Here is a 16,300-nt window from a genome sequence, read left to right as displayed (position 1 = left end):
AGTTTTCAAATCTTATTTCTTATCTTGAGGTCAGCTCCTTTTGACAGGATTAGTTATTTGCACTAAATGTTGTGCAGTTGCAGAGAAGTGCCCGAAGAGGATCTGCCAAATCCTTTTTGGAAATCAGCACATGTGGCTATATCGTGAAATGAGGCTCTGCCTACAACAGGCTTGGATAAATTTTGTGATGTTACTGGCCATCGCACACCCAGGAGACACAACAGGTTTGCTACGCCCAGGATTGGATTGTTCGTGAAATCATCAGACCTGCTAGGGGACACAGGAAACCCAGACTCTGCCACCAGTCCTCTGGGACCTCCTTGATGCAGTCACCCCTCTGCCCCATGGTTCAGTGCTCGGTGAACCTTTCACAACCACCTCACCAATACTCTTCTTTCCCCAGAGAGCCACAAACCACACACAGAAAATTACTTTTCTCTCATCATCTGTTTTGCCAGGATCCCTGCAAGCGGAGCAAAGTAAACCTCCTGTGCACACGTAACTACCAGATCCAGAGTGACACAAAACTATTTTCAAGGGGTTTAAGCCACACGGCCGGGTTTTCAAGCAACCTTGCCAATTACTGCACTACAGCAATGTCCACCAAATAAGCTCTGCCTTCCTGGGTGCCTCCCCAACCTGGGGAATTAAATCCTGCACACAGTGGGATCACTGCAGCAGGGGTTCCTGGTGGGGTTACCCCAAGCCCATGTGTCTCTTAACCTTTACCTACTTCCTTCCACGTACTTCTCTCCCCCACTCCACCGCACAGACACCGAGCAAGACAGAGCTGGAGGGGGTACAAGGTGAAGTGGCCCCAGTCCTGTCACCCACCAGTTTCATTTTAGGGACCTGTGAGGTCACCAATTTCTCAGCAGTCATCAAAACGTAGGAAACATGAGATGGGGGAGTAGAGAGAGTGGAACAGCAGAGAAAAGGAAAGGAGGCAGAGACCCTGGCAGTGATGAAGTCATGGTAAATCTGCTCCCTCTGTGCTGAAAAGGGACCTGCTACACGGCAGCCCCAGCAGAGAGAGGAAGTCAGCGCAGGCCACCTGCACCAACACCACAACATGACTTTCACCAGGGTGCTACACGTCGCAGCTCTGTTCCTGATGCAAGGTAAGCGATACACATTGTTTTACGCGATCTCCCCTTTGCAAGCAGTCCAGCTTGGAGAACTCAGTTTCCAGAGTTTTAGCACACCACGTGCAAGGCAAAGCTGTTGTTTTCTTGGTGACAATGCCATATTGTCACCCATTTCCCAAAGCACAGCGGTGCTGAATTCCAACTGACTCCTAAAGCCAGTATCAATGAGACCAATTCACCTCCTAGCAGCTGGCAGCACACTTGAGATGGCAAAATGTTAGGAAATTGGAAGATTCTCCCTTAAATTTGGAGAGCAGATCACTGCTTACTTTCCATAGCTTGGATATCTGTGTATGCTTTTGTTCATGTATTGTGTAAAAAGAGGCTAATATAAGAAGTCAGAGTAATTTAAAAAGCACTTGCAAAGTACTTTGAAAATGAAAAGCACTTTGAATACTCAATCTCCTTACTAGACGATGTAGCTTATGCCTAGCTTGCTAATCTCCTGTCTTTCATATGCAGGAGAGTGCAAGAAGTTCATATTTGACCATGTTAAATAGGGAAAGATTTCAGCAAGGAAAGCAGCAAGACAGCTTTCTACAGCTCGGGATTCTCACATGCTTCACTCCTGACCTTGTCAAAAGGAATGCATGAATGAGCCTAGTGCTGGTCAAAGCAATATCCCCTCTCCCTTCATAAATGCTGAAGCAGAAACCATAGCAGTCCTATTGCTGGTGCTTTGCTAATACTCTCAGGCAAAGGTATCATTAACAAAGGCCCCATCAAATCTGTGTCTACACATCAACAAAGCATTCTGTAACACCGTATGCTTCGGATATTTTATTACCACTGATGATGTTTCACAGGCCATAAGGAGCTGTCAGTTATATTGGAGCTGAACTAGCACTTGCAGTGCCCTTTAGACTTGCTCCAAATCAGCAGTTTCCACTCTAGTGTACAACCCCTCTTTCCCCAGCACTGCTGCATGATGAATTCGCACCTGCTGACAGCCACTAGCTGCTCTCAGCCATCAGAATTAATTCAGGCTCCCACTTGCAGGTCAGCAGCCGCAGGTCAAAAATAACTTATTTAAAACTGTAGCCTACAGAGGCATCCTGTTTAAGATAACTCTGAAATAACACATTGAGCGCCTATCACTGCAACAAGTTCTCTGTGCGCTTTCTCATGGCTAAAATAACAGCAACCAGAGGCATGAACCATTCTGCTCAACTGCATCCTGCAGTTTCTAGCAAGAAATTGTTGCCCTTTCTTGCCAAGAAGGTGCATATATCACCGTACTTGATGGCAAACTAATTTTTCCAGGTAGCTGTGGTACTCAATATCCACACAGCATGTGAAGCGCTATCCTCTGGAGCTAGCAAGGAGCATCTCCTGTGCCCCAGTGACTGTACTGTGGTGGGCTACAGTGGCTGGAAGACCACAGCCACGTCAAACTGCCCCCCTATACAAGGAAGCAAATTTGACCTGCAAGCCATGATCTGAATGAAGCCATGGTTACTCATGGAAATTACGTATATGCTCTGTTCTGAGGGCTGCTTTCTCCATTTCAGAAAAGCAAGCAACACCCCCACCTTCTCTCCCACAGTCTTGCTGCTCTCACCTCAAGAGGCGTGACTTGAAAGACCCCACAATGCTGTTAGTGACAGGAAACCATCACTATGAAAAAATGCAAAAGGGTCCTGTAGAAAGCCACAGGCAAGTCCTTCTCTGCTACCTTAACAACATGCACCTCCTGCCAGTTCTTCATAAGTGGAACACACATGAGGAGGTTTTTCTTTTCTATCACTCCTCTGCAAGTGACCCCCACGTGGCACAAGCCCTGAGAAACCAGTCAAGACACTAATCCTAGGAAACAGAGGTGGAATCAAGAAAAAAATATATATAAGTCAAAGGCACTGATGTGCCATGTGTGATGGTAAAGCAGTTACGGCCACTTCAGGGCACTCAACAGGACTTCACTGGCATACAGCAATTCAGTCAAGCCTGGCCTGTGGCATGTCTTTGCACTGTGCAGTACAGATAGACAGCAGATCTACGTTACACAGTTTCTCCTTAACCAAAGCAGCATACATCATACAAATTCAGAAGTAAAAATAATGAGCTATTACAAGGAGATCTCTTCTACAAGCCTATAGACTGAAAAGATTAGATTGTGAAGAAAGAGAAAAGGTCTATGGCATATTTGCTATTTGCCAAGTCCCAAGCTGTACCACTGTCTATTTTTCCGGGCCACCTCTGGCTCAGGAAGTGTCAGGTGTGCCCAACTCAAGGGTGAGGCATTAGCAACAGAGAAACTATGAAAAAAACCCTACCAAACACAAACTATGCAGAAAATATTCCCATGGGAAACTACTGTCTTACAGGGAGACAAGTCCTTCCTCTGATTCTAGTAGTAAAAGATCAGGTCCAGCAAGAATGCTCCACGATAGCTTCATTTGTGGTATATTTTAAAATGTTTTCCAGAAAATGAAAAGCTTTCCTGAAGCCCAGAAAGACTCATTTCCCCAAACTGCAGTGCTCACATATGCAGTAGGAACTTGCAGCAGACCGCTACCTGGAAAATAAAATCAAAACAGACAAAACAGGAATGAAAAATAAAACCCTCTTACTGCCTATTTACTTAACTCTGACCCAGGCACTGCTCTTAGTAATTTCTCTGGGGCATGCTTTTTTCTCGAGAAGGCAATTCATTCCAGGTTATCAAATATTTTCACAAAGTGTATTATACATCTTAGAATGTCTGGAGAGAAAAAACACACTTTACTACCAGTCTGTAAAATTAACTGGGAGGAGAGAGAATGAAATTTCATTTTAGTAACCTGTGCCAGGCCAGGTTTGTAGATCCCATCTTCCAAAGAAATTTCAAAACTGGTTCAAAGCAGCTGCAGCATTACAATTTCTGAATGAAAAAGCCTCATTTTTCAGAGATGCTGATCATTCACTGTGCAGTCACACACACTTTCAAATCAGGTTCAACAGCTCCAAAATGGCACGCAGACTAATGAAAATTAATGTGTTAACATACAGGGAGAACATGCTATCGATTCTTCATTGACTCATGTGGAATAATGTTTAATAACAACCTGGTGAAGATCACAAGCCTTTCTTTGGCCTACCCAGTGACTGTGATGGCCTATCTAACAACTGATGTATTTACACCAATACAATCATAGTGGCAAGTTTACTAGCATAGGAAAACGTTTACACTCTAAAAAAAAAAAAAAGGAAAGTTGACATATTCTGCTTTGAAACATCGTTGCTTTACTTCATGTCACATTTTAATACTTGTTTTCTCCCCCCCATCTCTGGCAGGGGGGTTTCCAGGAGCTGGCAGTGAAACCATAACTCTAAAGGAAGGAGAAGACCTAAATCTCCGCTGTACCCTCAACGGTGATGACAGTTCTGCCCGGCAGTGGTTAAACCCTCATGGGTTTGCCATTTTTCTAAACACCCAACAAGGTAAGTGTGAAAACTGAATGCAGCACTTCCCATGTGGGGCTGGAGGGCCGCTCAGAAGTGGGCTTTCCTGGCTCCCACCATGGCCAGTCTGACTCACCTGCTACCCAACCACTCGAGATGGTTTTACATTCGGCTCCTTTCTGTCAGGAAGCTGATGAAATGGAAACCCCCACAAGAGTGGTCTGGCACTACAGCTTTTAGTAATGAACTATAGTTACTACCTGCACCAAGAGACTAGCACAAAACCCCATTCCTGCCTTACAAGAGACACAAGAGCAGATGTGCCTGAAAGCCCTCTTCTGCCCATTGGGGAATTCAATCTAGTGCATCAAGAGGTAATTTTTATGAAACAAGCAGTGATTTCTAGTTTGTGCTGACAAAGCCAAAGTTAGACTTACTGTGTTACCTTCACTCCCTACACCTCATGTCTCTCCACCCTTATCTCTCCTCCTGTTGGTCTAAATTAGACAGCTCTGCAAGAGGAAGACTGCCTTGATCTTCCCCCTTTGTACAGTACCTAGTCAGCACCCCTGCTTGTTAAAGCCTTTGGGGTTTAACGATAATAATGACCAGGATTTATCCAAGTGACATTGAGTACCCAACTCCCACCGAAATTGCCCAGAAACTGAGAATCGTCTTCAGTTGCTCTGGGAATCCCAGCTACCAAGTCTTGCCACCCGCATCAACCAGCCTACTAGTATTTCCCACAACTGTTGCCAATATTTGTAAATTGAAAATGTCATGAGTAACTGTTGCTCCTATTTAGTCAGTTACAAGAGCAAATGAGACGAGTGTTCATTAACAATTTCAAATGACTTACGCATGTATGTATTAGGAACCATTTCCTGTGAAATCCAGGATTCCAAGTTCAGTACTCTCCGTATAATGTATGAGCCATTAGATTCAGAAGGGATCCAAAAAACCACAGTGCTGAGCCACTAATATGTGCTTATCAATATGGGAAACAGGACTATTGCAACCCTCCCTGTGCTGCTTGAACATCCAGGCTTCCAAAAAGCACAGCAGGCTATGGCAGGGGTTCCACTCCCCTGTTCCAGTCTATTGTTCTGATCACGCACCCAAGAACTGCAAGACCTAGGAGGAAATCCTCTCCATCAGTTATCTCTGGTTTTGACATATATGTATATTCTCAGCATTTTAAACTACAGAGTTAGGCAAGAGTAGCAAGAATTCCTTCATTTATGTGAGTTCTCTACAGCCCTAGCTACAGCCACAAACACTCTTTCTATGCCTCAGTTCAAAATTCTTTGCGCTTTACTCTGCCCACATCCAGTTTTAAACATCTCCATCTTGTAATGGCTCTAGCCCTTTTGATGCTTGAAGTTTCGCAGAGTTGACACAGCAATTTAAGAAGGTTAGAGAAAGAACATACCCACTGGTATCTATAGATGCAGACTCTAACCTGAGTGAAAAAACACAGTATCGATCTTAAATCACCTGAGGATTCAACCCATAGTTTCAACACCACACAATTATCCTTCAGCAAGATGCATGCAAGGACTAGTGTTTGCAAAGCATTTGGATCCTCGATAAGGCTGACATGCTGAGTATTTTCCTTTTGCAATACAAAAGGAAACAGTCTTCGTTTAGAGGGAAACCAAACTTTACATCGCACACCGGCATTTAATGTTTTATTTTGAATCATCGCTGTGAATCTCTGTCACGTTGCTTCTCCAATAAACCACTTCGTGAATCAGTTCCCTCCAGTCTTACTGTAACTAAAAATATGACAAGCTAGCTACAAGACTTACATCATGGTGATTTCAAGAATCCTTTAATATTTAATCACTTCCATAAATTATAGTACTGCTGTGATTTTTCTCCCAACTCTGAATATTTACAAGACCTCTGCTAAAAAAAATGTTAAAAAGAAAAAGATAGTTTTTTAGGTCTTTCCCCCTAATAACTACTACACATCCCCAGTTTCAGTTCAATTTAAGGGCAGAAAGTGACACTTCCTGTGCTGCGATTGTGGGAAAAGCCCATGTGAGCTGCTGGCCTGACCCCGAGGACTCCCATGGGTCATCCAGCAGGACAAGCAAAGCAAGGACTAGGAAGTCAAGAATAAGAGAAAGGGGACTGTACAGCAGAAAACAAATATCCTAGGAGACAGTCTCATTAAAATCAAGGTAATTGGACAAGGACAGGAGAAACAAAACAGCCAGCTAATAAGCAGTTAATAAAGAGGTAGGTGCTTACTATAGTATTCACTTACACATCACAAAATACACCCAAAGAGGAGAAGTGACTTTTTTCAAGGACAAATAAAGGCTTGGGGAATGGGGAAGGTCCTCAGTTCATGCATCTATGCTCTATATTCAAAGGTCATAGTACTTTTTTGACCATGTATCATGTCCACATATCCCAATGTTTTCTTATATTCATCTATCCAGATGCTTAATGAACCCAAATTGCTGTAATTCCTGGGAACACAAGAACAAGACCCCCTGAAAATAAAAGTAAGAACATGTCATTTTTCCCATGGGCAGCACAGGCACACCCTTCTTCACTTTACTGCTGTCTCTGTACTAGTGCAGCACCAGTTAGGAACACTTTGTGCTAGAACTGCTCCTTCACATCAAGTGCTGAAGAATTAAAAAAACTTAATAAGTGAGGATAGTTTCCTTTATTACTGCTTTGGTTATCTGTCTTCCTTTTATGTATCAACACACATAGAATGCTGGGGTTTATTTTTCTTACAGCGTTAAGAGATCAGAGGTACAAACTTATCCATTTTTCAAAGGATGAATTATCCATCCGACTGTCTAACGTAACAGTGCATGACGAAGGCGTATATAAATGCTTCTACTACGGCATCCCGTTCAAAAGCAAGAACAAGACTGTTGAGGTATTAGGTAAGTTCCTTCACCTGCTTTGTTGCAGAGGAGCAGAACAACAGAGCCAGCTCCTCAACTCCACACCTGCATTTTTACATGCAGTTGTATGGTGCTTAGCTCAACATAATCCTGGTCTTAGCTCAGTCCCTCCCGATAACGTTATGTGTGTGATCATTCATAAAACCAAGCAGAAAGATCTATTATAACTGTTTCTAAATCTTATTGCTGCAGCTGCTCCTTCTAATCCAGTACTGGAAGTATCCAGAGACACAGAGAGAAACATTACACTGTCTTGCTATACCCATGGATGTAAACCACAGCCCCAGATTACCTGGCTGCTGGACAACGGGATAGAGCTCCCTGGTAAGTGTTAAAGGACCAGGGATTGATTCTAACAATTTCTTCTTATCAGTCTTTTAAAAATACCAGAGGGTGAAACACCTTCTGCAACACTTCAGCTGGGATTACCACTCATTTAGTACAACCTAGTGCAGGTTTGGGGAAAAGTCAGTGCTAAATGCCAGTGTTTGTGCAGGGGAGCGGGCTCCTCTGCTTTGCTCACATTCAGTGCAGAGCCACCAAAATCCCCTGAGAGTCTGGAGTGAAATTCCACTGAAATAAAATAAAACCAAAACTCTAGAGGCAGAACTTTCAAAGCCTCCAGCATAAAGTCAGTTAACAAATCCATTCTATTTCCACGTTGTAACCAGTAGACAGATTTTCCTCAGCTTTGCTAAGCAGCTCACACATGCACACCAGCAGCCTTTTTCCCCTCATTTATCTGTCCAGAGCCAAGCAGCTCACTAGCAGAAGAAAGCTTGGGAAACACAGCCCACATGACCCTGCGATGCTCCTGCAGTAAGATGTCTGCAGGTGTCTGGGTGGGCACGCTGGAGGAGGAACAGAGCCACCACATCGCTCAATTTGACTTGTGTACTATGTAAATAGCTACTTTGAAGGCTATGTTCTAATAGTAGCTACCTTGTTAGCTGTAACTGTAGCACAGGGGACAGGAAATGCACATCTGTATCAAAGCCAGAGGAAGATACCCATAAATGCAAACGTATTTTTGTTCGTATGTTAACAAGCTCTTATTTGTATTTTGTATCACCAAGCAAAGTATTCAAAGCTTAGCCTGCAAACTTCCACCCTCCCAAGATGGCTTTTTTAACTAAGAGCTCTAGAAAAAAAAAAAAAATGCTGGCCTGCATAGAGCTAGAAATCAAGACCAAAGAAAAAAAACCATCCAGGCTGCCAGATACACAGGCATTAACGCAACTGCATAAAGCCCTGTGCTTAAAGGAGTTGCACCCAGGGGAAGCAGCATAGCTGGTGAGCGAGCCACGTGAAAGCCAGGGCAAAAAGCTATCTGTAAGGCAGGGAGAAAGGCACTCTGGAGCAGCACATGGGGCTTGGAAAAGCAGGTTCTAAAATCCTGTGTGCATTTGAGAAGAGCTGGGCTGTGTGTGAGTGTAAGGGCTTGAGGGAGCATCAGCTGTGAAGTTATCAAGAGCTCAGAGAAGTAGTAGATCACCTCTAAGCTTTTATATAAATTTTTCCCAGTTGTCCTCTAAAAAACAAGGGTTTCCTTAAACTGCAAACAACCTCAGTTCTGGCCTGATAAAGTATATTATCTGTAACATCACCACGCACAACTCAGATGCTAAACATCTCCCACAACACATAAAGCCAACCATGTCTTTCTTCACTTACTTTAACAAAAAACAGTACTTACCTTTATGATCTCCTTGCCTTTGTGGCACTAACCCAGTCAGCCATTAGAGCAAACAGTACTTTCTGCACATGCCTTTCCTCTTTTGAAGGTGACTGTCTTTGGGTAACAGTCTTTTCTTCCCTTTCCATTCTCAGCTTTAATCACTTACTGCAAATATTTACACTAATCAGAAAACAGCTAATACATCTTAATTACTGGCAACTGAGGTAGTTCTACCAGGGCTCAGCAGGTGCAAACCAGCTGTAATTACTGAGCTGTTGCTAACAAAGATTATTTCCTTCCCAGCAAAAAACACTTTTAAATCCTTTTGAGCTCTTATGTGACCCTGCTGGGGATGGAAAACAGGGTTGAGAAATAGTGGTCTATGTGATACAGCAAGTGATCTGTAAAGGTTAATTTGGAAACATGGAATTTCTTTCATTTAAGAAGTAAGGGTGTTACCAAGGGTAATAGATCAAAAGAAAGCATTGGTTTGTTTCAAGAGAATGTCTATATTATCAACAAACAGTAGAAATTATTGTGCCACTGTAGGCATTTAAGGTAAACATCTGAAAAATACTCCCTCTCCACCAGAGCTATTCAAATATTTCTTTGTGCCACATGAAATATATTTTTATTTTTCTGTATCATATAAATGAGTAGAAGTCAGTATTACCTAGAAGGCTAGGAACTATATCAGACAAGTTACACGGCACTTCTCTAATTCATTATGGCAAGGCAATTAATCTTTGTGTTTAACTTCTAACACCTGCAAAAGGGGAAGAGTCAAACCTGCACTGTAGGGATGATGGAAGACTTGCACACGATTTCATAGAGTTATATAAATGTTTATTTACTACAAATGTAAATATTACACATCAATATTTAATGTGCATGCTTATCAAAATGCAAAAATATTGCACAACAACTTTTTATGTTTGGGGTAACAAATCCACAGCTATTAAGACACAAATTTAACACCCTTGGATATCACATAGCAGAACCAGAACTTTTCTAGATCTCAGTCATGCTGCAAAACAGCAGGTCCTTGCTCTGAAGCTCCCTGCTGCAGGCCCGCTGTGGCACACAGCAAAGCAATTTATTCCATTCAGGAAAGACCAAAAGTGCTGGCAGGTGGGTGGATATTTCACCGTTGCCCTGCAGAGCACTGCAGGGGAATTTCCCCATGTGAGTCATGAAACCAAGCAGAGGCTTGGGGTTGAGCACAGGAGGTGCAGCAAGGTCTGCACTTAAACCGCTGCTGGGGAAGAAAATACAACCTCGCTGCCTTTGGGCTCCCATGTAATCCATTTATGCAATGAACCACTTGTGCACAGTAATCAGGTGCTGCTTTAGCACAGCAAAGTAATGCAGATTGTGCCTGGAAGGTTTTTCATTACACTGCTCTTGACTAGAAAGCACTTAAATGTTTGCTTCCAATGGGTGTATAGGTGACTCTAAACACAAGTTAGAAGCTGATGGGAAGAAATGGACCACAACCAGCACCCTGACAGTCCTTGCCTATGGGCCCAATTCAACAGCCAGCTGCATCGTTCGACACAAAGCACTGACAGAAGAGAGGCTGATGGCGTCTTTCCAGTTTGAGGACATTCCCAAGACAGGTACTGCAGACTCCTTCAGCAGTGGCTATCCCATTTTACTGCTCTGAAGCGGTGAAAGTTAGGCAGATGCACATACAAAGCTGAAGCCCATAGCCTACTGTCCCATGTGTGGAATCTATTTTCAAATGAGAGGTCTACCTAGGGCAAAAGAAGTCATCCAAACCAAGTTTGGGGGCTTTTTTCTGCGTCTTTACTACCTTAAGATTTATTAAACATTAAGCCATAGCAGCCCAGGCAGGTATGTTCCCCAATGCTAGAATTTAGGTGATGTTTGTCCTAAAGCTTTAAAGATAATTCAAAGTTTACATTCTCAAAAAGCTGTGAGCTTCCTACACCCACCTGGAAAGCCAATGGGGTGTAAACATTGTAAATTAACACTGAAACTGCTTGCCTAATAATTCTCAGAGCAGAGTTTGCCTTGTGCCTATTCACTCATCTTTAGGAAGGATCTAATTATTCCTGCTTCATTCTTCCTCAGACTGCGTGATTCAACAAATGCTTATAAAGTGCTCTGAAAGTTGTACTGTTGTTGGGTTTTTTCAGTGACAAAACCAAATCCTGCAACAGCTGTGCTAGAGGTGGATACACGTGTCTCTGAGAAAGAGCAACCTACAGGTAGGCATTAACTGCTTGGCCTCATTTTACTTAACACACAGGTCAGATAAATGCAGCATCTACCACTAGTTGCCATCAGCACCAAGGGATGTTTTGCACAGATTTCAGAACTGGTTTGGTTTTTTTCCCTAGTGATGGCAACGTGTCAGATCTGAAGAGCAGCATGGCCTCCGCTCCAAGCTACCCACAGCACAGCATACTCTTTCATTTTCTAAATATATTTGGAGGATAGCGAAGTTGAAGGTGGGAGGGTAGGACTGTAAGTCTAACCACTGACTAGGCAGAGCACCCAAACAGCCCAGGGCATGGAGCATACAGGGCAGGTTTTGTTTTTCAAGAATCAGTTCAATGGCAGAGAGTGTCTTCTGATTTTTGTCTTATGTTTGGGGGGGGGTTCCTTTAGGATTCGAACAACCAGCTGTCCCTTCTGATTTACCAGAGGATCCAGTAGTTACCAGCTCAGCTCCAACACCAACCCAGCAAAACCTCCAGCCAGATGTCACATCTACTTGTAAGTTTGGTCTTAGTTACATATATTTACCAAACCAGGACAGAAATGCTACCAAGAACAGCGTTACATCCCTATATTACAAACAAGCATGTAACCTAAAACACAGCATTTCTTGCTTGTGCAGGGAGCCCTCAGTTTTACAGCCATGAAAGCAAAGCCTCTCCCGTTAGATGCAGAACATCGGCATTAGCAGCAGCAGCAGCTAGAGCAGCCACTCTACAGCACGCTGTGAGCCCAGGCTGGGATTTCTCTGGACTGTTGCACTAGGTGGCACTGTGCAACAGCGGTTACCTCTGCACAGAGCAGCTGCAGCTACTGAACCGAGGACTTATTTCCGCAGAATTAAGAGCCCCACTGCCCAAATCGGTTGGCCAAAATCTAAGGTGGGCACATGCGCCAGCTTAGTGTAGCAGGACCTACAGTGAAAAATCAGTTGGCTGTTTCAGAAATACAGGAATGCTTTGTTTATATTTGTTTAAAAGTGCTACAGCAGTAATTATGAACGTCACAGAATGGCTACATCCCAATAAACAAATCATACATACATTGATAACTATCCATGGAAAAGGGAGCCTGAATCTTTTAACAGGACTTTCACTAGCTGTGCTTACATACCTGATAAGGAAGAGATTCTCTTATGAATGTATTGGTAGACACAGCACGTCTTAGCATTTTAGTTTTCCAAATCGAAGTTAATTATAGAAGGATATATTGTCTGTGTGTGCAAGAAAGTCAGAACTCACTCTGCTCTTTGCACAGGGTCCAAAGTCACACCAGCTGCAGCAGAAAAGGAGGAATTTTCCAGTTCGTCAAGTTCTCATGTCCCCAAGGGTATGACCTTACATCACCAGATGGGTGGCGGTGGCAAAGGATGGGGATTCTTACACTGTTTAACTGCACCACTGTGAGTTATGAAGACAGTAAAAGAGCAGTCGGGGATATGAATTAAAAAAAAAAAAAAATTGCTCTAAGGAAAAGGATACGTGTTCATTCTTTGTTTTGCAAGCAAGAGAAGCACTGATGGACACGGAAAGCCCTGAAATGACGAAAGAATCAAAGCTGAGCTTTGTTTTAATTTGTCTGTAAATGGGAACCATTGAGTTCAACAATGTGTAAGAGACTCTAAGGATCTTCTGTTCATAAAGCTTAGGTGGTCTTCAGATTAAAACAAAATAAAGTGTTAAGAAAGTGAGCACAGAGCTTTAAGTCAAGGGCTGCAGGAGTCCCTTTCTGTTGCAGTACCAGGTGGCCTGGACTTCAAAGCTGCCAGGAAAACATGCATTTCTTAAGCATCCCTTTGCCCTTCAAAGAAATAATGTTCTCCTTTCCATTCCTCCAGGGAGCGAAACAGCATTCAGTGGCGATGTCACAGAAGAGGCACTTTCCAGGACAGAAGCCCCACTACCAAGTGAAAATGTAACTGTGATTTCCATCATCACCTTTGGTATGAACTCTTCAATGACAGCTTCCAAATATTCAACAAGCCTTCTTACACCAAGCTGGTTCTCTCTGACCATGTGTTCACCTCCAAACCTTTTGTCAGTACACTTGGGCAATGCTGGCTTGCAATCTTGGGGAGGGACCACATAAACACAACCATTTTATCATCTAGAAAAAAACTAAATTTTACTGTTTGTTGTGCCAGAGCACTAGTCTACTGATGTCAATCAGTTTTTCTTCTTCATACAAGAAGAAAAAAATTTGACCTCATGTCCTAAAACAGTCCAATAAGGTGACTTCTGCTCTCCCACCATGTTCATCTGGCCTGGTCCTGGATATATCATTCTTGTCTTAATTACCAGAGACTCACAGGAAGCTATCTAACAACACAAACACGCACCTGCCTCTTTTACAGAGAAAGACCTGAAATCTGAAGGCATCAAAAAGAAGGAGAATAACCTCTTGCTGCCCATCTTGGTCGCTGCTCTGATTTTTGTGCTGCTTATCATTGTCTTGCTTTTTATGAGGAAGCTGAAAAAAGCTCATGGAGTGTGGAAGAGAGGTAGGTGATGGCCCTGTCCAAGTAACTGCTGACACTGCTTTATTCAGAGGGGCAGGAGAGCTGAGGTGCCTGTTAAGCAGAGACAAGACACAGCTCCCCCAGCCACCGATTAAATATCCTTCTCCCATTGACAGTGAGTGTGACTTGTTGCAAACTGTTGAAAAGTCCTTGTAACTGATGGCCTCAGGCCACACTTCAACTGACCCGAGATGCCACAAAAGCCAACGAATTTGTTGTCTTAAGCATCTCTCTTAGATGATCAGGATGATTGAACCCCTGTTTTATAACTATTCTCTCAGGATTTTTATGCTCAATGCAGAGAGTGTGGAAGAGTCGTGGAAAAATCTCACCATCTTAATTACACTTGGTTTTGTTTTCCACACAGAAAATGATGTTTCAGAGCAGACGCTTGAGAGTTATAAATCCAGATCTAATGAAGACAGTCCAGGCAACGAGAAGAACGGACAAGGTAAAAAGCTTTAACCAACATAAGCTAACTCCTGTTAGAACATTGGTACTGACCACAGCCAGAGCAGGTTGCATTCAATCTTAGTATACAGACACTTGCAATTTGCACATTTTAACTGTAAATATTCTAAACGTGAACCTCTCTTACCTGGAGGTCCACCACAGATACAGCTTCAGGAGAAGTGATGCAGAACCATACAAAATGAAAATAATTTATTTTTATTTGATAGGTTAGACTGGATAATCACAACAGGTTTATCTCATTTCTAAATATAATCTACTGAAACACTATTAAAACCAGTATGTGTGGTATGTACCAGGAATGCTACTATTGTTAAGCTGTCCTGAATGGCCCTTACCTGATTTCACCACTAACAAAGCACCAGTGCTTCATCGGTCCTGTCCTCAGCCAGCAACTGCAGACAGAGGCAGGTCTCAGTCTCCTCAGCTGGGGTATTTCTGTTCCACACTTGGACTTCTGTCTGAACGATGGCAGCTTTCAGCAGGTGAATAAACCCAGATCGCAAGAATGAGGGAACATCTTTCAGCATGAGTTTACTGCAGCACCTAAATGGTATTAAAAGAGCATTCTAATTATTGTCATAATATTTTTTAAACTTTCTCTCTTTTTCAAATATCTTGAAACACAAAATGTTTAAACTACTTGTATACAAACTAGTGCCTTGAATATTGTGTAACCTGCATTGGATCACATCATGCATCTCAGTCTTTGCTCCAACGGATGCCCTAACAACTTCTAGGAATACGTCATCTTTTATTGTTCTGTAACACTCTAATTAATATGTATTTCAAGCAGGTACACACATACAAAATCAGTAATAAATGTGTGTTTATCTTTCAGTTGTCAATCAGAAGTCCAACATGCAATATGTAACAGAAGGATATGTGGAAACAACGTGGAAGAATCAAAAAGACAACACTGCAATACATGAGAAACCGTTTGGTTGTGGAAAGGAAACAGACATATAGCAATGGCAAATCTGTATGGTGTGCAGAAACACCACTGTTTTCTGATATTTATATAAAGCGTTCAGATATCAATATGATTTCAGGGAACAGAAGTACAAATAGCTACCCTGAATCTAAAAGCCAACTGGGACTGCTTTTCCTTAAACAGTGGGACAGGTAGATGGAACCTGTGTTCTTGGAAACCTATTAGCAATGAACATTGTACTCCTCAGAGGATTTCACTAACCATTGCCAGAAATCGAGCTTGTCAATCCCATCTCGGGTCCTACCCACAGTTAGGGTCCTGGCAAAAGAACATGCAGTTATCCCTGAGGACCACAGGTGATGAAGATATTAATGCAATGCCTTGGCCACCTCTGCTGTGAGCATGGAAACCTCAGGAGCTGCAAACCCACTGGGACTTGTATTATCTTATTCTGACCCCAAAGCTGACATCCAGCTATATTTAAGCAAGCAGGAAAGCATCCTGATGTCCAAAGTGTCCAAAAAGAGAAAGTTGCTCCTCCTTGCTAGGATTTCTGCCTGGGTTTCTCACCTGTACGATGATAACGGTGCTCTCTGCCATGCAAGACCGCATTGGCACCGGGTTGCAAGGGGCCATGGAACCCAAATGCCAGGGGGCTGGAGCTGCACAGCTCCCCACATGGCCGGGGCCTTACAGCTGTGAAACCCAAACTCCAGGGTGCTGGAGCTGCACAGCCCCCCACACGGCCTGGGCTTCCTGGGGCCTTACGGGGAACGTGGCAGCCTCCAGGTGAGGGGCTGGCAAAGGCACAGCAGGTGCACAAGGTTACAGCGGGACTCCCCGAAGCCAGGGACAAAGCCCTTCACCTGCCAGCAGGCAAGCCAGGAGTATCGCCAAGGCCGGGCCGCCATCGCCGGGAGCTTTTTCTGTCGAAGAAAAATAAAACTATATTCCTAAAATAAGGGAAACACATTACCACAGAAAGCT

General features: G+C 43.2%; 1 protein-coding gene across 1 annotated transcript; it reads left to right on the top strand.

Annotated features, from left to right (window-relative positions):
• Positions 1-1,040: 1,040 nt before the first annotated feature.
• Positions 1,041-16,282, top strand: CRTAM (cytotoxic and regulatory T cell molecule). Its single transcript, XM_040616132.1, has 11 exons — positions 1,041-1,121; positions 4,422-4,568; positions 7,292-7,444; positions 7,658-7,789; positions 10,592-10,762; positions 11,306-11,377; positions 11,781-11,888; positions 13,228-13,332; positions 13,744-13,890; positions 14,276-14,359; positions 15,221-16,282. The coding sequence occupies exons 1-11, from the start codon at positions 1,073-1,075 to the stop codon at positions 15,346-15,348; spliced, it is 1,296 nt and encodes a 431-aa protein (XP_040472066.1). The 5' UTR covers positions 1,041-1,072; the 3' UTR covers positions 15,349-16,282.
• The last annotated feature ends 18 nt before the right edge of the window (positions 16,283-16,300 follow it).

The sequence above is a fragment of the Falco naumanni genome, chromosome 16 (genome assembly GCF_017639655.2).
Source record: "Falco naumanni isolate bFalNau1 chromosome 16, bFalNau1.pat, whole genome shotgun sequence".
Taxonomy (NCBI): domain Eukaryota; kingdom Metazoa; phylum Chordata; class Aves; order Falconiformes; family Falconidae; genus Falco; species Falco naumanni.
This window is presented reverse-complemented; position numbering and strand designations above follow the sequence as displayed.